At 45.9% G+C, this 26,120-nt stretch overlaps 1 protein-coding gene across 2 annotated transcripts in view; it reads left to right on the top strand.

Annotated features, from left to right (window-relative positions):
• Positions 1-25,155, top strand: part of LOC141077505 (inter-alpha-trypsin inhibitor heavy chain H3-like) — a 54,919-nt gene extending 29,764 nt beyond the window's left edge. Inside the window, exons 9-20 of one of the 2 annotated variants that reach the window (XM_073564485.1) lie at positions 10,269-10,394; positions 12,158-12,339; positions 18,207-18,392; positions 18,794-18,924; positions 19,002-19,162; positions 21,378-21,413; positions 21,632-21,688; positions 22,162-22,275; positions 22,492-22,657; positions 23,044-23,189; positions 23,331-23,409; positions 24,934-25,155. In XM_073564485.1, the coding sequence (XP_073420586.1) occupies positions 10,269-10,394; positions 12,158-12,339; positions 18,207-18,392; positions 18,794-18,924; positions 19,002-19,162; positions 21,378-21,413; positions 21,632-21,688; positions 22,162-22,275; positions 22,492-22,657; positions 23,044-23,189; positions 23,331-23,409; positions 24,934-25,069 (1,520 nt within the window). In that variant the 3' untranslated portion in view covers positions 25,070-25,155. The remainder of the gene's footprint in view (positions 1-10,268; positions 10,395-12,157; positions 12,340-18,206; positions 18,393-18,793; positions 18,925-19,001; positions 19,163-21,377; positions 21,414-21,631; positions 21,689-22,161; positions 22,276-22,491; positions 22,658-23,043; positions 23,190-23,330; positions 23,410-24,933) is intronic. The other variant, XM_073564486.1, reaches the window with a different exon arrangement.
• The last annotated feature ends 965 nt before the right edge of the window (positions 25,156-26,120 follow it).

Below are 26,120 nucleotides of genomic sequence, written 5' to 3' on the forward strand. Positions count from 1 at the left end.
TGTGACAGCCGTCTGCGAATCTGGGCTGCAGTGGGGACAGCACCCCGAGTAACCCCGAGACCCTTAACCCCTATACAGGGATCTGGAATTGTAGCAAGGCCCAGGAGGTAGCTGTCTAGATTAGCAGTGGACCAGAGCAGGACGGCCACCAAGGGGTCAAAACTAAAACCCGTAATCAAGGTCAGGATGCAGGAGTCTGAGACCAGGGCGCCGCAGAGGCACAAAATCAGCAGACAGAGGGAGAGTCAAAAGTCCAGGCCAGGGTCAGTAAAACCAGGAGGGCAGCGAGGTACAGAATCAGCAGGCAGAAGGAGAGTCAGGAATCCAAGCAAAGGTCAGCATCAAAAAGTCGGAAGAGAGGCGGAGGTACAAAAACGGCAGGCAATAGAATGGTCAAGAATCCAGGCTGAGGTCAGAGTATACACTATAGCAATTCACACAGTAACACGCAGGGGAACCAAGAATATATCCGGCGGCTTGCAAGACCAGTCCCCAGGTATTTGAGGGATCAGGTCCTCCCTCACAGGTTCCCGGCCCGATGATGTAACCAGGACCGCCCCCGGACCAGGCCAGATGGACATGCAGTAAGCCCTACATGACTGACAGAGGGGCGGAGCCTGCGCCCACCAGATGCCTGTGCAGGAGCCCCCTCTCTGCCACCACCCTCACCCTGGAGCGAACCACGGCGCCTCCCAGTGGCTGAGGCAGGAATAGCCGTCCCCGAGTCCGACGGCGATGTGACGGTCCGGCGCCCCCGAGTGGCCGAGACCGGAACTGCAGGCCCTGAGTCTGGCAGTGACGTCCGGCGCCTCCTAGTGGCCGACGCCGGAACAGCAGGCCCTGAGTCTGGCTGCGACGTGACAGTACCCCCCCTTCTAAGAGGGGCCTCCGGACCCTCAAAACCCGGTTTGTCCGGGTGAAGGAGGTGAAATCTTCTAATTAACCCCTTGGCATGGATGTCACCAGCGGGGACCCAGGACCTCTCCTCTGGGCCGTAGCCCTTCCAATGCACTAAGTATTGCACGGACCCTCTCACTAATCGGGAATCAAGGATACCTTGGACTTCGTACTCCAAGGTACCCTTGACCAAAACTGGAGGAGGAGGGGACTGGACAGGTTGAATTGGGGAGCGGTACGTTTTTAGGAGGGATTTGTGGAAAACGTTGGGTATTTTGAAGGACTGAGGGAGCTTTAAGCGAAAGGCTACCGGGTTAATTACCTCCAAAATCTCATAGGGACCAATAAATCTGGGGCCTAGTTTGGCAGACGGTACCTTAAGTTTAATGTTCTTGGTAGACAGCCAAACTTTGTCCCCAACTCCCAGGTGCGGCCCCTTGGACCGCCGTTTATTTGCCGCCGAAGCCTGTCTGACTTGGGAGCCTTTCAAGTTTGAGTTCACCTCTGACCAGATGGTCCTTAAGTGATGTATGGATTTCTCTACCCCCGGGAGGTCCGACATCTTAGCCGAAAATGAACCAAAACGTGGGTGTAAACCAAGATTACAGAAGAACGGGGTGGTTTTGATGGATTCTTGGTATTGGTTATTTAGGGCGAATTCGGCTAACGGGAGATGTTCCACCCAATCAGATTGATGTTCCGAAACATAACAGCGGAGATACTGCTCTAGGCCCTGGTTAGTGCGCTCAGTTTGACCATTGGTCTCAGGGTGGTAAGCGGAGGAGAAGGATAATTCAACGCCAATCCGTTTGCAGAACGCCCTCCAGAATTTAGAAACGAACTGGGTTCCTCGGTCGGACACGATATTCACCGGGGCGCCATGCAGTCGTATTACATGAATAACGAACAATTTACTCAGCGTTTCTGCATTAGGTAGTCCAGACAGGGGAACAAAATGGCACTGCTTACCGAACCTGTCTACCACCACCCAGATGCATGTCTTCCCTTCTGAGGGTGGCAGGTCAGTAATGAAGTCCATGGAGATGTGGGTCCATGGACTCTCTGGGGCAGGCAAGGACTGGAGCCAGCCGGCAGGCCGATTATGGGGGGACTTAGCACGAGCACAAGTTTCGCAAGCCAGTACATAATCCTTGCAGTCCTTAACCACCGTCGGCCACCAAAAATTCCTGGTCACTAGTCTGGCTGTATTATTAACACCAGGATGGCCTGCCAGGACAGAGTCATGCGACTCTTTCATAACTTGTAGACGCAACGGGGCCGGAACAAACAATTTCTGGGGGGGCGTCGTGTCCGGGACTTGTTCTGAGGATCTACGGATCTCCTCCAGAAGGTCCAGAGACACGGCCGACACGACGATCCCATTGGCCAGTATTGGGACTGGTTCCGAGTCCTCAGCCTGTGAGGGGCAGAAACTTCGAGAGAGGGCGTCAGCCCTTACATTTTTCGTCCCTGGACGAAACGTGATCACAAAGTTAAACCTTGAGAAAAATAAGGCCCACCTGGCCTGCCTAGGATTCAGTCTTTTAGCAGACTCCAAGTAGGTCAGGTTCTTGTGATCTGTGATCACGGTAACCTTGTGTTTAGCACCTTCGAGAAAGTGGCGCCATTCTTCGAAGGCCCACTTTATGGCCAACAATTCCCGATTCCCTATATCATAATTTTTCTCAGTAGGGGAGAATTTTCGGGAAAAGAAGGCACATGGGCGGAGTTGAGTGAGAGAGGCAGTGCCTTGGGAAAGCACTGCACCTACCCCAACCTCAGAGGCATCAACCTCTACCACAAAGGGGCGATCTAGATCAGGCTGAATTAATATTGGGTTGGCAGAAAAACACTCCTTTAAAACAGAAAATGCCTGAAGTGCCTCTGGCTTCCAATTAACCACGTCAGCCCCCTTCCGGGTCAGATCCGTGAGCGGTTTGGCGATCTCAGAGAAGCCTTTGATGAATTTACGGTAGTAATTAGTAAATCCCAAGAATCGCTGCAGCGCTTTTAGAGTTTTAGGTCGTACCCATTCTCTAATGGGTCGGATCTTGGCAGGATCCATGCGAAACCCCTTAGCAGAAATCATGTACCCCAAAAATTGTACCTCCTCGGCCATAAAAACACATTTCTCCAACTTGGCGTATAGAGAATGTTCTCTAAGTCTCTGGAGTACAGCACGGACATGTTGCACGTGTGTAAGAACATCAGCGGAGTAAATCAGGAAGTCATCCAAATAAACCACTACATATACCCCACAAATATCCCTGAATATATCATTCACAAAGTGTTGGAACACGGCGGGCGCGTTACTCAATCCAAACGGCATCACAAGGTACTCAAAATGACCAAGAGGTGTGTTAAAGGCTGTTTTCCACTCATCCCCATTTCTTATGCGAACCAGATTGTAAGCCCCCCGCAGATCAAGCTTAGTGAACCAACGGGCTCCCAGTAGCTGATTAAACAGATCAGGGATGAGTGGAAGCGGATACTGATTTTTCACAGTAATCGCGTTCAGCTCACGATAATCAATACACGGTCTGAGTCCACCATCTTTTTTTTCTACAAAGAAAAACCCAGCCCCTACAGGTGAAGTGGAGGGTCTAATAAAACCTTTTTGCAAGCTGTCCGCTATGTAGTCCTTCATGGCTACACGCTCAGGACCAGAGAGGTTAAATATTCTCCCCTTAGGGAGACGAGCACTTGGAACCAAGGCTATAGGACAGTCATACTCTCTATGAGGCGGTAATTTCTCAGACTCCACTATGGAAAAGACGTCCTCATAGTCCCTGAATGCGTATGGTATAAAGGGTGTTTTAATTTTAATTTGGTTCACTGACAGCGACATACAGTGATTCTGACACTGTGGACTCCAGCGCACGATATCCCCTTGGTGCCAGTCAATAATAGGATTATGCTGGCGCAACCATGGCATACCTAACACAACTGCATGTGATAAATTGGAAATAACAAAAAATGACATATGTTCTGTGTGTAATGCCCCCACTGACATAACAATCTCTGTAGTAACAAATTCCACTCCACCCTGGATAATGGATGTACCATTAATCGCCGTGGTTTGAATAGGAGCATTAAGCCTTAAAAGAGGTACACCAAGTTTCCTAGCAAGCAAAAAATCTATGAAGTTGCCTGCGGAACCACAATCCACATAGGCCTTCACACACAAAGATTTCTTTGAAAATAAGAGAGAAACGGGTAACAAAAGTTTAGCCGCATTTGCGGGCAATACCTGAGCCTCTGGGACAGCACGACCAGAGCTGCCCAGAGGCAGACGTCCCAGGAATGTGGATTTCTGACGCTCAGCATTTCCCTTGAAGCCTCCAGGCTGCAGCATGATGGTATAGGAAGATGGGAGTATTCCTTCAGGCTGTGCTCTGGAGCAGGTGTAGGCCAGGTAATCAGCTCAGGGGAAAAAAAAAAAATCAGGAGACTGCTTTTATATATGATGGAAATATACACAAAAAGCAGTTCTTTTTATGGCCGGATATAATGTGACAGCCGTCTGCGAATCTGGGCTGCAGTGGGGACAGCACCCCGAGTAACCCCGAGACCCTTAACCCCTATACAGGGATCTGGAATTGTAGCAAGGCCCAGGAGGTAGCTGTCTAGATTAGCAGTGGACCAGAGCAGGACGGCCACCAAGGGGTCAAAACTAAAACCCGTAATCAAGGTCAGGAGGCAGGAGTCTGAGACCAGGGCGCCGCAGAGGCACAAAATCAGCAGACAGAGGGAGAGTCAAAAGTCCAGGCCAGGGTCAGTAAAACCAGGAGGGCAGCGAGGTACAGAATCAGCAGGCAGAAGGAGAGTCAGGAATCCAAGCAAAGGTCAGCATCAAAAAGTCGGAAGAGAGGCGGAGGTACAAAAACGGCAGGCAATAGAATGGTCAAGAATCCAGGCTGAGGTCAGAGTATACACTATAGCAATTCACACAGTAACACGCAGGGGAACCAAGAATATATCCGGCGGCTTGCAAGACCAGTCCCCAGGTATTTGAGGGATCAGGTCCTCCCTCACAGGTTCCCGGCCCGATGATGTAACCAGGACCGCCCCCGGACCAGGCCAGATGGACATGCAGTAAGCCCTACATGACTGACAGAGGGGCGGAGCCTGCGCCCACCAGATGCCTGTGCAGGAGCCCCCTCTCTGCCACCACCCTCACCCTGGAGCGAACCACGGCGCCTCCCAGTGGCTGAGGCAGGAATAGCCGTCCCCGAGTCCGACGGCGATGTGACGGTCCGGCGCCCCCGAGTGGCCGAGACCGGAACTGCAGGCCCTGAGTCTGGCAGTGACGTCCGGCGCCTCCTAGTGGCCGACGCCGGAACAGCAGGCCCTGAGTCTGGCTGCGACGTGACAATTAGTCTCCGCACCGACCTATTCCCTAGTGAGGGTTTAGGCTCAGGGCGAGCAAGGGCGTTAAGGTACGCGTGCGGCGACAGGTGCGGAGCCTGTTTAGGGAATGTGAGGAGTGTAGGGACACTGGCTCAGGGGAGTGCAGGAGGTCTCCATTTCCCCATTCCCTATCGCAGGGCCCACCATTGTTAAAGTTTCCCAGGTTCCCCCCTTTATTATTTAAATGCGCCTTACTGGAGGAGGTGTTTCCAGAAATATATTTATAACGTGTAATACCTAAATTCGCCAGGTGGAAGCGGCGTATCCAGGGTCACGTGTGTTATGGGTTCGCCTTGCAGCATCATCTGCGACCAGACACACGTGACCATGACAGTGATGTTCCCTATCCTCAATAACAAGCTAGATGCTTCATCTCCTTTCATAACAACTTGGATGGTCCCTCTCCTCGATAACAAGCTGTAACCTCCTTGCCGACATCAGTGCATGGCTTCCCATCTCCAACCATGTTGATACACCGACTTACTCATCACTCCTGGCAATGCTGTGAGTTCTGCCCTCTTTCTGCTGGCTGCTGAGTGCTCTCTACTTGCTGTGTGCATACTTCTTGGCTGTTGACTTAGGGCAGCGGCGCCTGCACAGACTGATTCTTAAAGTGACAGTGTGCACATTCCTAATGTGTAACCAGTCTATTGCCAAGAAGCATCGGGCACTTAAGGCATCTCCACCAATGGGAAAAAGGCCTGAGCAACATTCTCTCTGTCTGTGTCCAACTACTGAATTCCCAGGTCCTGCCCTGTTTCTGTCACCCTGGAGGCCGTATATCCAGGTCTGTACCTGTCTTGTTTCTGCCACCCTGGGGGCTGTATACCCAGGCCTGAATCCTCTATCCTGAACTAGTACCCATGTCTGATTTTGTCTGAACTAAGTCCTATTCCTGAACCTGTTTGTATCTTAGTCTGGAGGCTTCCTTACCCTGCTTGTCTGTCCTTGTTCCTGCTCCTTAAACTTGCAGTATCTGCACCTGCACCGATCTCTATTCTGTTGTCTCTGCACAACATTTGTGACCTTGGTATACACTTGCTGTCATGATCCAGTGTTGGATCTGGCGGTATTAAATTGACAAAGTGAACTTTTTTTTACTTTGTCAGGTTCAGGGTGTCTTGACTGTCCCGGTGGTGGTGAGTGGTATCGCACCTTAGCTTTAGTTTTAGGTTAATGTGCACGTTAATTACATGACAGGCTCTATAAAGGACAGCCAGGGGTTTTCAATCACTGTTGGTGATAGTTGTTCATTTGCAACCAACCTTGGTGGTGGAAGGAGCTGAAGAGAGTGCTCAGCTCAATCTGAGTCCTGGTGTGGAAGGAGTCACAGAAGGGAGTTCTTGGCAGCTATTCAGGAGGAAGGCTGCAGTCGGTCGCTGGACTCTGTGCTGGAGCTTTAGCACAGAGAGAGCTAAGTTTTCTTTTTCCCCTGTTTGTGACTTTCCTTATGTGTGTTCTAGTGCAGTGGTGGGATTAGTCTCCGCACCGACCTATTCCCTAGTTAGGGTTTAGGTTTAGGGCTTGCTAGGGTATTAAGGCACGCGTGCAGCGACAGGCGAGGAGCCTGTATAGGGAATGTGAGGAGTGCAGGGACACTGGCTCAGGGGAGCTTAGGAGGTCTCCACGTCCCCCATTCCCTATCGCAGGGCCCACCACTGTAATTGTTCCCTGTGTTTACCCTTATTATTTAAATTCGCCAGCTGGAGGCGGGGTATCCAGTTTTAAGTGTATTTCTTAAATTCGCCAGCTGGAGGCGGTATATCCGGCTGCACGTCCCATTATTGTTTAAATTCTCCCTGCTGGAGGCGCTGTATCCAGGATCACGTGTGTCATAAATTCGCCCTGCTGGAGGCGCTGTGTCCAGTCACACCTGATCATTACACTTGCTACTTCATTGTAAGTACTTGTGTGAATCTGGTCCTATCTGGCTCTGCTCTTGTCCCGCACCTGCGGCTCTGCTCTTGCCTCGCACCTGCGGCTCTGCTCTTGTCCCGCACCTGCGGCTCTGCTCTTGTCCTGCACCTGCGGCTCTGCTCTTGCCTCGCATCTGCGGCTCTGCTCTTGCCTCGCATCTGCGGCTCTGCTCTTGTCCCGCACCTGCGGCTCTGCTCTTGTCCCGCACCTGCGGCTCTGCTCTTGCCTCGCATCTGCGGCTCTGCTCTTGCCCCGCACCTGCGGCTCTGCTCTTGGCCCGCACCTGCGGCTCTGCTCTTGCCCCCCACATGTGGCTCTGCTATTGCCCCGCACCTGCGGCTCTGCTCTTGCCCCCCCACCTGTGGCTCTGCTCTTGCCCCCGCACCTGTGGCTCTGCTCTTGCCCCGCAAATGCGGCTCTGCTCTTGCCCCCCACATGTGGCTCTGCTCTTGCCCCGCACCTGCGGCTCTGCTCTTGCCCCCCCACCTGTGGCTCTGCTCTTGCCCCGCACCTGTGGCTCTGCTCTTGCCCCACACCTGTGGCTCTGCTCTTGCCCCGCACCTGTGGCTCTGCTCTTGCCCCGCACCTGTGGCTCTGTTCTTGCCCCGCACCTGCGGCTCTGCTCTTGCCTATGTCCAAATCCTTCCCGAAACTGTTCCTAGTCTGAACTGGAAACTTACCCGTTCCTGTTTTCCATTCATACCTGCCTGTGTCATAGTCCTTCCCGAAACTGTTCCTGCCTCTCCAGTCTAAACTGTGCTCGAATTCCTGCCAGAGTGTCACCTGTGCCTGCCAGTATTTGCCTGCCTTTACATCAGCTATGTACAGTACTTGCCTGCACCTGTTGTTACAGGGTCCTGCCCCCATGTGGCGTCAGCTGCTACTGCCAGATGCCACCCTGGAGTGGTACCTGGCACAAGCCTGTTCTCACCACTAGAGGTTCCAGTGAACTTCAAGGTAGCTGCTTATTCACGCCCCAGCAGGGTAAGTCTGGTTTGTGGCAAAGTGGGGCCACATTCCTCGCTCGCGCCATCCTGTCTGGAGCTTTATAGTCCAGCTCCTGGATAACAAGCTGGATGGTCTCTCCTCCATAGCAAGCTGGATGGTCACTCCTCCATAGCAAGCTGGATGGTCTCTCCTCCATAGCAAGCTGGATGGTCTCTCCTCCATAGCAAGCTGGATGGTCTTTTTCCTCCATGACAACTTGGATAGTCTCTCTCCTCAATAACAAGCTGGATGATCCCTCTCCTCGACAACAAGCTGGATGGTCCCTCTTCTTGACAACAAGTTGGATGGTCCACCTCCTCCTGAGTCCACAGGACATGGCATCCAGGGTTTTCAAAAAGAATTTCATATTCTGATTAATCCAACTACAGAACAGTTTTCCATTTTGCCTCCGTCCATTATAAATGAGCTTTGTCCCAGAAAAGACGGCAGTATTTTTTAATTTTGTGGATATTTGGCTTCTTCTTTACATGATGGAGCTGTCGCTTGCATTTGTGGATTGCCCAGAGAGCAGTGATCATAGACAATGATTTCTGGATTATTCCTGAGCCCATGCAGTGACTCACGCCTGTATTTAGTGCAGCACTCCCCGACTGACTGAAAGCCTTGACCCTGGTGCACATGGATTTCTCCAGAATCTCCGAATCTCTTGATGATATTAATTGCTGTAGATTGTGGGATATTGAAAGTCTTTGTAATTTTACATTGAAGAACATTTTTCTGAAGTTCTTCCACAATTATTTAGCTGCAGTTGTTCACAGATCGGTGACCTCCAACCATCTTTGCTTTGGAGAGACTCTGCCTCTCTCACGTCCTCTTATGTGAGGCAGTGACGCCTGTTGAAGCTAGGGGGCGCTGTATGTGCTCCTCAGGATACGCGTTGAGGCATAATTGTGATGGTGAGATAGGAACTGACATTATTGTAAATGTCCGGTATGTGTCGCAGATGAAGTCTGCGCTGTAAGCCTGAAATGTAGTTGCTCTGGGACTTGTAGATCCACAAGTGTTTTTGTTTGTTTACTAGGGGGGCTTATAGGGTTAGTCAGAGAGCTGGGTGGGATTGACTATCCACACATACATCGCCCACCTGGTTACAGGTACATAATGTGACCAGGGTTTGGGTCATATAGTTGAGCATGTTTGGACCTGAATGGTCAGAGTGTAAGGTCTTGGTTGGCCTGTGTTGGAAGATCCTGGGAGTAGGATCGGACTCCAGGAGCACATGGTGAGGCCATGGACCTGAAGGCCTGTGTTGGAAGGTCCATGGAGTGAACTTCTTAAGAGCACAGGGAGAGGCCGTATATGCAGAGTCTGTGACAGAATTGCATTGGGGAAGCTACCAGTCCTTCTGCGGGTCTGGACTCCCGGGAGTGCCCTGGTCACAAGGACGGTAATCCCAGTAAGGCAGCTTCCCCCAGGAGAGAGGACTGACAGGAGTCAGTGTGAGGAGCAGGAGCTCCTGTAAGGTAACTCCACAAACTGTTGGTGCTTGTGATGTTCCATGGATGTTACTGAACTGTTCGGCGTGCGGTCTCCCACGGTAACGGGGCGAAATGAGAAGTCCGGCGTGTTTAGAGTCTGCCATATAATGTCATGTATTAAGAAGGGCTGTGGACTATGAGTTAGGTCTGTGATGTGCAACACGGCCTACGGTGCGGTTTATGATGTTTAAATAATCCAAATAGACTGTTTAATGGAGAAACGCGTTCCTGTGTGACTGAGTCCCGTGGCCAAGCGAGTGTCCCCCAGCACTCTCAGTAAGCGCTGTCTTACGCAGTACAGTCATGTGACAGTGGAACACTGACCCGCCGCCGCCTGTTCATTAGTAGCACTTACGTTACTCGCCTTTTGTTACCTCCATCCCAGGTTTACAATAAATTAAATGTTTCAAATGAAGGAGAAATGTCCAACGTTCCATGAGAGTAAGATGTGGGGATGACAGATCGTCGTATACTTGGTTTCTTTACATTTTACACAGTGGTTAGACTTTTCTTGGAATTGAAGTTGTATTATATGATCTGTACATTTTTGTGTTGTAGGAACTGATATAAATTCTGCTTTACTATCTGCGGCCACAATGCTGAAAGAGGCGCGAGAAGCCGGAATATTACCAGAAATCAGCGCCTCATCGATAATATTCCTCTCTGATGGAGACCCAACACTTGGTACGTAGGGCTGAGATTGCGGGTGGGAATGAAAGGGTTAATAAGTATGGTCGGGTATACAGGACAGCGGGGCCTGATGGTGGTGGGGACGTGTTTCATGTTTACAATGTAAATCGAAAAAAATGTAAAAAAGGAGACGCGTCATCATCTGTGCGAGATCATCAATTGTATTTGGAGTAGTGATGTCATTATTTATATTGGGGGAGTAGTGATGTCATTATTTATATTGGGGGAGTAGTGATGTCATTATTTATATTGTGGGGAGTAGTGATGTCATTATTTATATTGGGGGAGTAGTGATGTCATTATTTATATTGTGGGGAGTAGTGATGTCATTATTTATATTGGGGGAGTAGTGATGTCATTATTTATATTGGGGGGAGTAGTGATGTCATTATTTATATTGGGGGGAGTAGTGATGTCATTATTTATATTGGGGGGAGTAGTGATGTCACTATTTATATTGTGGGGAGTAGTGATGTCATTATTTATATTGGGGGAGTAGTGATGTCATTATTTATATTGGGGGAGTAGTGATGTCATTATTTATATTGGGGGAGTAGTGATGTCATTATTTATATTGTGGGGAGTAGTGATGTCATTATTTATATTGGGGGAGTAGTGATGTCATTATTTATATTGGGGGAGTAGTGATGTCATTATTTATATTGTGGGGAGTAGTGATGTCATTATTTATATTGGGGGAGTAGTGATGTCATTATTTATATTGGGGGGAGTAGTGATGTCATTATTTATATTGGGGGGAGTAGTGATGTCATTATTTATATTGGGGGGAGTAGTGATGTCACTATTTATATTGTGGGGAGTAGTGATGTCATTATTTATATTGGGGGAGTAGTGATGTCATTATTTATATTGTGGGGAGTAGTGATGTCATTATTTATATTGGGGGAGTAGTGATGTCATTATTTATATTGGGGGAGTAGTGATGTCATTATTTATATTGGGGGAGTAGTGATGTCATTATTTATATTGGGGGAGTAGTGATGTCATTATTTATATTGGGGGAGTAGTGATGTCATTATTTATATTGGGGGGAGTAGTGATGTCATTATTTATATTGGGGGAGTAGTGATGTCATTATTTATATTGGGGGAGTAGTGATGTCATTATTTATATTGGGGGGAGTAGTGATGTCACTATTTATATTGGGGGGAGTAGTGATGTCATTATTTATATTGGGGGAGTAGTGATGTCATTATTTATATTGGGGGAGTAGTGATGTCATTATTTATATTGGGGGAGTAGTGATGTCATTATTTATATTGTGGGGAGTAGTGATGTCATTATTTATATTGGGGGGAGTAGTGATGTCATTATTTATATTGGGGGAGTAGTGATGTCATTATTTATATTGGGGGGAGTAGTGATGTCATTATTTATATTGGGGGAGTAGTGATGTCATTATTTATATTGGGGGGAGTAGTGATGTCATTATTTATATTGTGGGGAGTAGTGATGTCATTATTTATATTGGGGGGGGTAGTGATGTCATTATTTATATTGGGGGAGTAGTGATGTCATTATTTATATTGGGGGAGTAGTGATGTCATTATTTATATTGGGGGAGTAGTGATGTCATTATTTATATTGGGGGAGTAGTGATGTCACATGCTGTATGTTCACAATTTGGCTGCAAGTTTCTTTTTATCTCTAGGAATCGTTGCCTTCTGTGTTTTCCTGATGCGCCATGTTGTTGTTTCCTGCTTTTGTCTCTTTTTTTTCCGCATTTCAATTATAAGGTGAAATGAACAACGAGTTGATAATGAGGAATGTGAAGCGAGCCGCTGGCGGCGTGGCGACCTTGTACAGTTTGGGATTTGGGGATGACGTCGATTATGAGTTTTTAGAGAAAATGTCCCTAGATAATGGCGGCCTGGCAAGAAGAATTTATGTGGACTCTGACTCCGCTTTACAATTACAGGTGAGCTTCTTAGTGAATGATTCATACTTTATAATTATGCTTGACCTGCTTTAATTGAGTGATAAATTGTGACAATTGAACAGTCCCACAAGCATCTAGATACATTGTATCAACGTGTGAGATGAAAAGCATCATGCAGCAGACAACCTAACAACAAAATAGTAAAATGGTGAAAAGATAAATATCCTTACAGAACAACTATAGAGTCAGACAGATGAAGAGTATAATACAGCAATCAGATAAATGGTGTCACACAGTGATCAGATAAATGATGTCACACAGTGATCAGAAAAATGATGTCACACAGTGATCAGATAAATGGTGTCACACAGTGATCAGATAAATGATGTCACACAGTGATCAGATAAATGATGTCACACAGTGATCACATAAATGATGTCACACAGTGATCAGAAAAATGATGTCACACAGTGATCAGATAAATGATGTCACACAGTGATCAGAAAAATGATGTCACACAGTGATCAGATAAATGGTGTCACACAGTGATCAGATAAATGATGTCACACAGTGATCAGATAAATGATGTCACACAGTGATCACATAAATGATGTCGCACAGTGATCAGATAAATGATGTCGCACAGTGATCACATAAACGATGTCACAGTGATCAGATAAATGATGTCACACAGCGATCACATAAATGATGTCGCACAGTGATCAGATAAATGATGTCACACAGTGATCACATAAATGATGTCGCACAGTGATCAGATAAATGATGTCACACAGTGATCAGATAAATGATGTCAAACAGCGATCACATAAATGATGTCGCACAGTGATCAGATAAATGATGTCACACAGTGATCAGATAAATGATGTCACACAGTGATCAGATAAATGATGTCACACAGTGATCAGATAAATGATGTCACACAGCGATCACATAAATGATGTCGCACAGTGATCAGATAAATGATGTCGCACAGTGATCACATAAACGATGTCACACAGTGATCAGATAAATGATGTCACACAGTGATCACATAAATGATGTCACACAGTGATCAGATAAATGATGTCGCACAGTGATCACATAAACGATGTCACACAGTGATCAGATAAATGATGTCACACAGTGATCACATAAATGATGTCACACAGTGATCAGATAAATGATGTCACACAGTGATCACATAAATGATGTCACACAGTGATCAGATAAATGATGTTGCACAGTGATCAGATAAATGATGTCACACAGTGATCAGATAAATGATGTCACACAGCGATCACATAAATGATGTCGCACAGCGATCAGATAAATGATGTCGCACAGTGATCACATAAACGATGTCACACAGTGATCACATAAACGATGTCACACAGTGATCAGATAAATGATGTCGCACAGTGATCACATAAACGATGTCACACAGTGATCACATAAACGATGTCACACAGTGATCAGATAAATGATGTCGCACAGTGATCACATAAACGATGTCACACAGTGGTCAGATAAACGATGTCACACAGTGGTCAGATAAACGATGTCACACAGTGATCAGATAAATGATGTCACACAGTGATCAGATAAATGATGTCACACAGTGATCAGATAACTGGTGTCACGCAGTGATCAGATAACTGGTGTCACGCAGTGATCAGATAAATGGTGTCACGCAGTGATCAGATAAATGGTGTCACGCAGTGGTCAGATAAATGATGTCGCACAGTGGTCAGATAAATGGTGTCGCACAGTGATCAGATAAATGGTGTCGCACAGTGATCAGATAAATGGTGTCGCACAGTGATCAGATAAATGATGTCACGCAGTGATCAGATAAATGGTGTCACACAGTGATCAGATAAATGGTGTCACACAGTGGTCAGATAAATGATGTCACACAGTGATCAGATAAATGATGTCACACAGTGATCAGATAACTGGTGTCACACAGTGATCAGATAAATGATGTCACACAGTGGTCAGATAAATGATGTCACACAGTGATCAGATAACTGGTGTCACACAGTGATCAGATAAATGATGTCACACAGTGGTCAGATAAATGATGTCACACAGTGATCAGATAAATGATGTCACACAGTGATCAGATAACTGGTGTCACACAGTGATCAGATAAATGGTGTCACACAGTGATCAGATAAATGATGTCACACAGTGATCAGATAAATGGTGTCACACAGTGATCAGATAAATGATGTCACACAGTGATCAGATAAATGATGTCACACAGTGATCAGATAACTGGTGTCACACAGTGATCAGATAAATGATGTCACACAGTGATCAGATAAATGATGTCACACAGTGATCAGATAAATGGTGTCACACAGTGATCAGATAAATGATGTCACACAGTGATCAGATAAATGATGTCACACAGTGATCAGATAACTGGTGTCACACAGTGATCAGATAAATGATGTCACACAGTGATCAGATAACTGGTGTCGTACTGTGATCAGATAAATGGTGTCACACAGTGGTCAGATAAATGGTGTCACACAGTGATCAGATAAATGGTGTCACACAGTGATCAGATAAATGGTGTCACACAGTGGTCAGATAAATGATGTCACACTGTGATCAGATAAATGGTGTCACACAGTGGTCAGATAAATGATGTCACACAGTGATCAGATAAATGATGTCACACAGTGATCAGATAAATGGTGTCACACAGTGATCAGATAAATGATGTCACACAGTGGTCAGATAAATGGTGTCACACAGTGATCAGATAAATGGTGTCACACAGTGATCAGATAAATGGTGTCACACAGTGGTCAGATAAATGATGTCACACTGTGATCAGATAAATGGTGTCACACAGTGGTCAGATAAATGATGTCACACAGTGATCAGATAAATGATGTCACACAGTGATCAGATAATTGGTGTCACACAGTGATCAGATAAATGGTGTCACACAGTGATCAGATAAATGATGTCACACAGTGATCAGATAATTGGTGTCACACAGTGATCAGATAAATGATGTCACACAGTGGTCAGATAAATGGTGTCACACAGTGATCAGATAATTGGTGTCACACAGTGATCAGATAATTGGTGTCACACAGTGATCAGATAAATGGTGTCACACATTGGTCAGATAAATGGTGTCACACAGTGATCAGATAAATGGTGTCACACAGTGATCAGATAAATGGTGTCACACAGTGATCAGATAAATGATGTCACACAGTGATCAGATAAATGGTGTCGCACAGTGATCAGATAAATGATGTCGCACAGTGATCAGATAAATGATGTCACACAGTGATCAGATAAATGGTGTCACACAGTGATCAGATAAATGATGTCACACAGTGGTCAGATAAATGATGTCACACAGTGATCAGATAAATGATGTCGCACAGTGATCAGATAAATGGTGTCACACAGTGGTCAGATAAATGGTGTCACACAGTGATCAGATAAATGATGTCACACAGTGATCAGATAAATGATGTCACACAGTGATCAGATAAATGATGTCACACACTGATCAGATAAATGGTGTCACACAGTCATCAGATAAATGATGTCACACAGTGATCAGATAAATGATGTCACACAGTGGTCAGATAAATGGTGTCACACAGTGATCAGATAAATGGTGTCACACAGTGATCAGATAAATGGTGTCACACAGTGATCAGATAAATGATGTCACACAGTGATCAGATAAATGGTGTCACACAGTGATCAGATAAATGATGTCACACAGTGGTCAGATAAATGGTGTCACACAGTGATCAGATAAATTATGTCACACAGTGATCAGATAAATGGTGTCACACAGTGGTCAGATAAATGGTGTCACACAGTGATCAGATAAATGATGTCACACAGTGATCAGATAAATGATGTCACACACTGATCAGATAAATGATGTCACACAGTGATCAGATAAATGGTGTCACACAGTGATCAGATAAATGGTGTCACACAGTGGTCAGATAAATGATGTCACACAGTGATCAGATAAATGATGTCATACAGTGATCAGATAAATGATGTCACACAGTGATCAGATAAATGATGTCACACAGTGGTCAGATAAATGGTGTCACACACTGATCAGATAAATGATGTCACACAGTGATCAGATAAATGATGTCACACAGTGATCAGATAAATGATGTCACACAGTGGTCAGATAAATGGTGTCACACAGTGATCAGATAAATGGTGTCACACAGTGATCAGATAAATGGTGTCACACAGTGATCAGATAAATGGTGTCACACAGTGATCAGATAAATGATGTCACACACTGATCAGATAAATGATGTCACACAGTGATCAGATAAATGGTGTCACACAGTGATCAGATAAATGATGTCACACAGTGGTCAGATAAATGATGTCACACACTGATCAGATAAATGATGTCACACAGTGATCAGATAAATGATGTCACACAGTGGTCAGATAAATGGTGTCACACAGTGATCAGATAAATGGTGTCACACAGTGATCAGATAAATGGTGTCACACAGTGATCAGATAAATGGTGTCACACAGTGATCAGATAAATGATGTCACACACTGATCAGATAAATGATGTCACACAGTGATCAGATAAATGGTGTCACACAGTGATCAGATAAATGATGTCACACAGTGGTCAGATAAATGGTGTCACACAGTGATCAGATAAATGATGTCACACAGTGATCAGATAAATGGTGTCACACAGTGGTCAGATAAATGGTGTCACACAGTGATCAGATAAATGATGTCACACAGTGATCAGATAAATGATGTCACACACTGATCAGATAAATGGTGTCACACAGTGATCAGATAAATGGTGTCACACAGTGATCAGATAAATGGTGTCACACAGTGGTCAGATAAATGGTGTCACACAGTGATCAGATAAATGATGTCACACAGTGATCAGATAAATGGTGTCACACAGTGATCAGATAAATGGTGTCACACAGTGATCAGAAAAATGATGTCACACAGTGATCAGATAAATGATGTCACACAGTGATCAGATAAATGATGTCACACAGTGATCAGATAAATGATGTCACACAGTGATCAGATAAATGATGTCAAACAGCGATCACATAAATGATGTCACACAGTGATCAGATAAATGGTGTCACACAGTGATCAGATAAATGATGTCAAACAGCGATCACATAAATGATGTCACACAGTGATCAGATAAATGGTGTCACACAGTGATCAGATAAATGATGTCACACAGTGATCAGATAAATGGTGTCACACAGTGGTCAGATAAATGGTGTCACACAGTGATCAGATAAATGGTGTCACACAGTGATCAGATAAATGATGTCACACAGTGATCAGATAAATGATGTCACACAGTGATCAGATAAATGATGTCAAACAGCGATCACATAAATGATGTCACACAGCGATCAGATAAATGGTGTCACACAGTGATCAGATAAATGATGTCAAACAGCGATCACATAAATGATGTCACACAGTGATCAGATAAATGATGTCACACAGTGATCAGATAAATGATGTCACACAGTGATCAGATAAATGGTGTCACACAGTGGTCAGATAAATGGTGTCACACAGTGATCAGATAAATGGTGTCACACAGTGATCAGATAAATGATGTCACACAGTGATCAGATAAATGATGTCACACAGTGATCAGATAAATGATGTCACACAGTGATCAGATAAATGATGTCACACAGTGGTTAGATAAATGGTGTCACACAGTGATCAGATAAATGATGTCACACAGTGATCAGATAAATGGTGTCACACAGTGGTCAAATAAATGATGTCACACAGTGGCACATCTCACATCTCCTGATGATTTTTTGCTCTTATATCTTTTCTCTTTATGACTACAGGACTTCTACAAAGAAGTGGCGAACCCCATCCTCCTGGACGTCACCCTGCGGTACCCCAATTTACCTGTCAGTGGCTTAACCCAGAACAGCTTCAGGCATTACTACCGGGGCTCTGAAATCGTCGTGGCCGGACACATAGAGAGTAACGACGTAGACGTGCTGATCGCGGAGGTCGCGGCGCAGGGTGTAAGTGCGGACGGTCCACGTTTATAGGGTACGGTCACAATGAGCGGTTTTTTTTCTTTTGCTGACTCTATGTGACATCCCCTGTGCTGTTTGTATAAGGAGGGTTTTTTAGTAACTTTTTTCTTTCTGAAGAGATTTTGAAAACTTCTAGTGGAAAAAAAAAGTGCAATCATTTCTGTGAAGAGGATCCTGAAGGAAACCCAACGGCGTGCTGTCCAATCGAAAGGCTACAAAAAGGTTTAGGACAAAAACTCTTCAGGAAAAGGAAAACTCCCAAAACTCCTCAATACAAGCAAGAAGTCTAAAGCTGGTTCTGCTTAAAAATGGTTTTAACTCCTCAAAAAGTGAGTGTGAACGTTCCTTTACATGCCGCTCTCAGATGTGCGCGATTCTTTACCCAGGTGAGGGATCCGTTCTCCATGAGGATGCAGACCGATATAAAGGAGGAGAGGACGGAGCAGAGCTACATATTCGGAGACTTCACCGAGCGGCTGTGGGCTTATCTGACCATCGAGCAGCTGCTGAGCAGGAGGTGAGATCGGGCGGACGACGCGTTTCTCGCTCCTGATCGGCAGCTGATGCTTCTCTCATTTACTTCTCTGGCTCCAGATTCTCATCTGATGTTGAGTTAAAGGAGAACTCTGCAGAGGAAGCCCTCCGCCTGAGCCTGAAGTACGGCTTTGTGACCCCTCTGACCTCCATGGTGATTACAGCATCCGATGAAAGCGACGGCCCCAAAAGAATAGTGGCCGAAAAGCCGAAGGAGGAGAGTGAGTGCTGACAGGAGGATGAGGAATCTGCACAGATCTGGGATTATTACAGTTGTACCTGATCCAGACAATGCTCTGTGAGCCAAATGCATGGCTAATCCAGACAATGCTCTGTGAGCCAAACGCATGGCTAATCCAGACAATGCTCTGTGAGCCAAACGCATGGCTAATCCAGACAATGCTCTGTGAGCCAAACACATAACTAATCCAGACAATGCTCTGTGAGCCAAACACACGGCTAATCCAGACAATGCTCTGTGAGCCAAACACATGGCTAATCCAGACAATGCTCTGTGAGCCAAACACATGGCTAATCCAGACAATGCTCTGAGAGCCAAACACATGACTAATCCAGACAATGCTCTGTGAGCCAAATGCACGGCTAATCCAGACAATGCTCTGTGAGCCAAACAAATGGCTAATCCAGACAATGCTCTGTGAGCCAAACGCATGGCTAATCCAGACAATGCTCTGTGAGCCAAACGCATGGCTAATCCAGACAATGCTCTGTGAGCCAAACGCATGGCTAATCCAGACAAAGCTCTGTGAGCCAAACACATAACTAATCCAGACAATGCTCTGTGAGCCAAACACATGGCTAATCCAGACAATGCTCTGTGAGCCAAACACATGGCTAATCCAGACAATGCTCTGTGAGCCAAACACATGGCTAATCCAGACAATGCTCTGTGAGCCAAACACATGACTAATCCAGACAATGCTCTGTGAGCCAAACACACGGCTAATCCAGACAATGCTCTGTGAGCCAAACGCATGGCTAATCCAGACAAGGCTCTGTGAGCCAAACGCATGGCTAATCCAGATAAGGCTCTGTGAGCCAAACACATGGCTAATCCAGACAATGCTCTGTGAGCCAAACGCATGGCTAATCCAGACAATGCTCTGTGAGCCAAACGCATGGCTAATCCAGACAATGCTCTGTGAGCCAAACGCATGGCTAATCCAGACAATGCTCTGTGAGCCAAACGCATGGCTAATCCAGACAATGCTCTGTGAGCCAAACACATGGCTAATCCAGACAATGCTCTGTGAGCCAAACACATGGCTAATCCAGATAATGCTCTGTGAGCTAAACCCATGACTAATCCAGACAATGCTCTGTGAGCAAAACACATGGCTAATCCAGACAATGCTCTGTGAGCCAAACACATGGCTAATCCAGATAATGCTCTGTGAGCTAAACCCATGACTAATCCAGACAATGCTCTGTGAGCTAAACCCATGACTAATCCAGACAATGCTCTGTGAGCCAAACACACGGCTAATCCAGACAATGCTCTGTGAGCCAAACGCATGGCTAATCCAGACAAGGCTCTGTGAGCCAAACGCATGGCTAATCCAGATAAGGCTCTGTGAGCCAAACACATGGCTAATCCAGACAATGCTCTGTGAGCCAAACGCATGGCTAATCCAGACAATGCTCTGTGAGCCAAACGCATGGCTAATCCAGACAATGCTCTGTGAGCCAAACGCATGGCTAATCCAGACAATGCTCTGTGAGCCAAACGCATGGCTAATCCAGACAATGCTCTGTGAGCCAAACACATGGCTAATCCAGACAATGCTCTGTGAGCCAAACACATGGCTAATCCAGATAATGCTCTGTGAGCTAAACCCATGACTAATCCAGACAATGCTCTGTGAGCAAAACACATGGCTAATCCAGACAATGCTCTGTGAGCCAAACACATGGCTAATCCAGATAATGCTCTGTGAGCTAAACCCATGACTAATCCAGACAATGCTCTGTGAGCTAAACCCATGACTAATCCAGACAATGCTCTGTGAGCCAAACACATAAACTGCACATATGTGATACAATCGCTTCAATGTATCAGTGCAGAGAGAACACATCATTCTGGCGTCCAGGAGGTGCAGATCACGGAGGATTGTCTACACTCGATCCATTGTGACACACAGGTTAGAACAGCAAGCAGAGATCTTGGAAACGGTCAGGAATTGCATTGCACAACTTTACATTATAATCATAAAGGTTCATTCATATCCATTAATCATTGCTGACGTTCACTGCTGTCGGCGCGAAGAGCCAAGTTATTGGCCGTCATATTAGCTGTACATGGAGCCCCCCTTTAAGAAAACACTCACAGTTGCCTGACTGATCTGTGCCCCCCAGAGGCCTGCCAGTTTTTTTTATATATATATATTCAGGCTTCCAATTTTCATTTATTTTCAGGTGGGCCGGATTCTCACGAGTCTTCATTTTCCCCAAGTAAGCGTCTCATACTGGAAACCATAGGCCAATTTTGGGTTACTGTTCCCTTAAGGGGTTGTAGTCTGTAAGATTGGAAAAGTTATGTCATTTAATCCACGTATTTAATTTATCAGTCCCGGTGCATTGTGGGAGATTTATTGTACTCCAGGATAGCAAGTGCTGCAGATGTAAGAAATATCCCAGATTCTATTCAGCTCAATTTCTTTTCCTTGCAGTGATGTCTTATGCCCGGACGGCCTCCAAGAAGAAAGTGAGGAGACCGACACATGTAGGTGAGATCTCAGGGACCGTCTGCAGTGTACGACTGTTCAACTTATTGTATAATGTCCTCAATAATAAATGTATATGCAGGGAGCTCCCCCTAGTGGTGGCTGCAGACAGGATCTTATCATGTATCTCTGTATACAGGGAGCTCCCCCTAGTGGTGACTGCAGACAGAATCTTATCATGAATCTCTGTATACAGGGAGCTCCCCCTAGTGGTGGTTACAGACAGGATCTTATCATGTATCTCTGTATACAGTGAGCTCCCCCTAGTGGTGGCTGCAGACAGGATCTTATCATGTATCTCTGTATACAGGGAGCTCCCCCTAGTGGTGGCTGCAGACAGGATCTTATCATGTATCTCTGTATACAGGGAGCTCCCCCTAGTGGTGGCTGCAGACTACATTTTCCTCTGATCCACCCGTGAACGTTGTTAATTGTGTCCGCTTTTGCCCGTGTTTTACTGTTCTCTTGTTTTGCAGATTGCTTATCGTCTTCCCTGCTTATTAGCGTCTCCACACTCCCTGAGAAGATTTGTCTTAGATTTTCTGATCCTCCAGATACAATTATAAATTTATTCCACAATTTGGACAGAGGTAAAGCATGTGCCGATCTCCCCCGAGATGATTCCTACAGATAGTGATAGGATTCTTGGTGGTGGGGGATAATTAGAGAGAACTATCTAATAGCTCTGATGGTCTCTGGTGGTGCAGGAGTCAATAATTGATACATTGTGATATTGTAAAAGATTTAGGTGAAACTTCTTGTGGCTGCTGATGTTAATGGGATATTGTCCATTTTTTCCACTCCAGGGGTCACAATTAATGGGAAACTTGCAGTAAATAAGAGCGGTTTTGATAAAATTGGACTTGTCCACAAGAAGGTGGTGACCATGGAGGTAACGGCTGATAACATTACAGTGACCAAAGGGGAAGATGCACAGGTGTACCCATGGTCATCCGGGCCACCAGGGCTGAGGTAAGACCACCAGGAGCGGAGCGCCCACGTCTGTGGATTATAGTGCTGCCCATGGGGGACTCTGCTGCTAGAAACAATGTATCAGGAGATCGCTGACACCACAGTCGTATCCACAATGTATCAGGAGATCGCTGACACCACAGTCGTATCCAGTATATGTATCAGGAGATCGCTGACACCACAGTCGTATCCAGTATATGTATCAGGAGATCGCTGACACCACAGTCGTATCCACAATGTATCAGGAGATCGCTGACTAGATACATGGAGGCTGTATACAGTATATGGACAGGAGACATACAGGCGGCTGTGCACGGCTCCTCCACAGACCGCGCGCTCCGTAATCTCCACATTTATCATTTGCTGATGATTTTATTTCTATTTAGGGTTGTAAGGAAAGAAGGAGATAAGTTAGTGGCGTCTCTGGAGCCGGGAGTGAAGCTCTTTATTTCTTTGGTAAAACCCTCGGATGTTCTGAAGCTTCACGTGCAGATCCGCGCTGCGGTTTCCAATTCCACCTCCGGCCTCGTCGGTATGTGTCGGCCGCTCCGCCCTGCGCTCACCATTGGGGGCCGCATGTATAGGGGCAGACCCCCAATAGCTGTACGCGCAGTGCCCAGTTTTCACAGACACCAATAACTAAGACGGAAACTTACAGAATCCTCTTTTCCAGGTCATGTGATGAGTGATAGTAACATTGTTCTGTCCTCAAATGAGATCAGCGTCCACGGGAAAATCCTTCCATCCAACCGGTAAGAAGCCGCAGCTGAGTGACAGGAGCATGAGCGGTGCCGGCTCCAGGTCCGGCGAGAAAACGCCGTTTGCTGCAGAATGTTTCCCACAAACCGCACCCAGAAACAATAAGGGTATGTGCACACGTTGCAGATTTTGAAGCGTTGCCTGAAATCCGCAGTGCAGATTGCACACAATGTTAATGAATGGGAAATGCCAAAACGCTGTGCACACTGCTGCGGAAAATACCGCGCGGAATCGCAGCGTTTTATTTTCTGCAGCATGTCAATTCTTTTTGCGGATCCGCAGCTGCGGTTCCCATTCTGCCACATAAAAGTCTCTCTCTCAATCCAAATCAATTCCACAGGAAAACTGCAAGCGTTTTACCCTGCGCTTTCTGCCAAGAGATGCGGATTCTCTGCAGAAAATTCCGCAGGCTAACCTGCAACGTGTGCACACACCCTAAGAGGCAGTCCACTATTATTATTATTATACATTTATATAGCGCCATTTATTCCATGGTGCTTTACATGTGAAAAGGGGAAATATACACAAGTACAATAAACATGAGCAATACAAAACACACATAAGTACAGGAGGAGAGAAGACCCTGCCTGCGAGGGCTCACAGTCCACAGGGAGGGTGAGGATACAGTAGGAGAGGGTAGAGCAGGTCGTGAGGCGGTTCAGTAGACTGAGGATCATTGCAGGCTGTAGGCTTATTGGAAGAGATGGGTCTTCAGGTTCTTTTTGAAGGTTTCCATGGTAGGCGAGAGTCTGATTTGTTGGGGTAGAGAGTTCCAGAGCCTGGGGGAAGCACGGGAGAAGTCTTGTGTGTGGTTGTGGGAGGAAGAGATAAGAGGGGAGTAGAGAAGGAGATCTTGGGAGGATCGAAGGTTGCGTGCGGGTACGTACCTGGAGACCATGTCACAGATGTATGGAGGAGACAGGTTGTGGATGGCTTTGTATGTCATGGTTAGAGTTTTGAATTGGAGCCTCTGGGCAATAGGAAGCCAGTGAAGGGCCTGGCATAGGGGGGAGGCTGGGGAATAGCGGGGAGACAGGTGGATTAGTCGGGCAGCAGAGTGTAGGATGGACTGGAGCGAAGCCAGAGTGCTAGAGGGGAGGCCAGAGAGTAGGAGGTTGCAGTAGTCGAGGCGGGAGATGATAAAGGCATGCACTAGTGTTTTCGTGGTGTCATGGTCAAGGAATGCACGGATCCGGGAAATGTTTTTGAGTTTGAGACGGCAGGAGGAGGTGAGGTCTTGGATATGTGGCTTGAAAGAGAGGGCAGTGTCGAGGATCACCCCAAGGCACCGAGCATGCGGGACTGGGGAGAGTGAGCAGCCATTGACATTGATGGATAGGTCTGGTGGAGGGGTAGAGTGAGATGGGGGAAAGATGAAAAATTCTATGTGCAGTATGGAGAGGCTGTCCACTGTGCAGCATGAGACAGTCCACTGTGCAGTGTGGAGAGTCAGTCCACTGTGCAGTATCAGTCCTGATAACACATCTTACACAGATTCTCCTTTCTCTCTGTTTCAGCTTCTGTCCTTGTGACGTAACTTCATTTGGAGCTAAAAATCCCGGCTGTTGTGTGAGCGTCACAGCGAAGCCCGATGATCTGACTGCAGGAACGAGCAACATTGTACAACAACTGTTTGATGTTCCTACTGCCTAATACAGAGAAATAATAGCAAGAAATAAAGAGCTGAGAGTGTAACATTGTAATGTCCTGAAAAATATCAATAAATGCTCCAGAACATGCCCAGGTTATACCGGCTGTACATATTATATACAGGAGATGCCCAGGTTATACCGGCTGTACATATTATATACAGGAGATGCCCAGGTTATACCAGCTGTACATATATAATTATATACATGAGATGCCCAGGTTATACCAGCTGTACATATATAATTATATACAGGAGATGCCCAGGTTATACCAGCTGTACATATATAATTATATACAGGAGATGCCGAGGTTATACCGGCTGTACATAGATAATTATATACAGGAGATACCTAGGTTATACTAGCTGTACATAGATAATTATATACAGGAGATGCCCAGGTTATACCAGCTGTACATATATAATTATATACAACAGATGCCCAGGTTATACCAGCAGTACATATATAGTTATATACAGGAGATGCCCAGGTTATACCGGCTGTACATATATAATTATATACAAGAGATGCCCAGGTTATACCAGCTGTACATATATAATTATATACAGGAGATGCCGAGGTTATACCGGCTGTACATAGATAATTATATACAGGAGATACCTAGGTTATACTAGCTGTACATATATAATTATATACAGGAGATACCTAGGTTATACTAGCTGTACATATATAATTATATACAGGAGATGCCCAGGTTATACCGGCTGTACATATATAGTTATATACAGGAGATGCTCAGGTTATACCGGCTGTACATATATAATTATATACAAGAGATGCCCAGGTTATACCAGCTGTACATATATAATTATATACAGGCGATGCCCAGGTTATACCGGCTGTACATATATAATTATATACAAGAGATGCCCAGGTTATACCAGCTGTACATATATAATTATATACAGGGGATGCCCAGGTTATACCAGCTGTACATATATAATTATATACAGGAGATGCCCAGGTTATACCAGCTGTACATATATAATTATATACAGGCGATGCCCAGGTTATACCGGCTGTACATATATTTT

Source organism: Dendrobates tinctorius, unplaced genomic scaffold (assembly GCF_039654945.1).
Source record: "Dendrobates tinctorius isolate UK_male_01 unplaced genomic scaffold, ASM3965494v1 ptg000455l, whole genome shotgun sequence".
Taxonomy (NCBI): domain Eukaryota; kingdom Metazoa; phylum Chordata; class Amphibia; order Anura; family Dendrobatidae; genus Dendrobates; species Dendrobates tinctorius.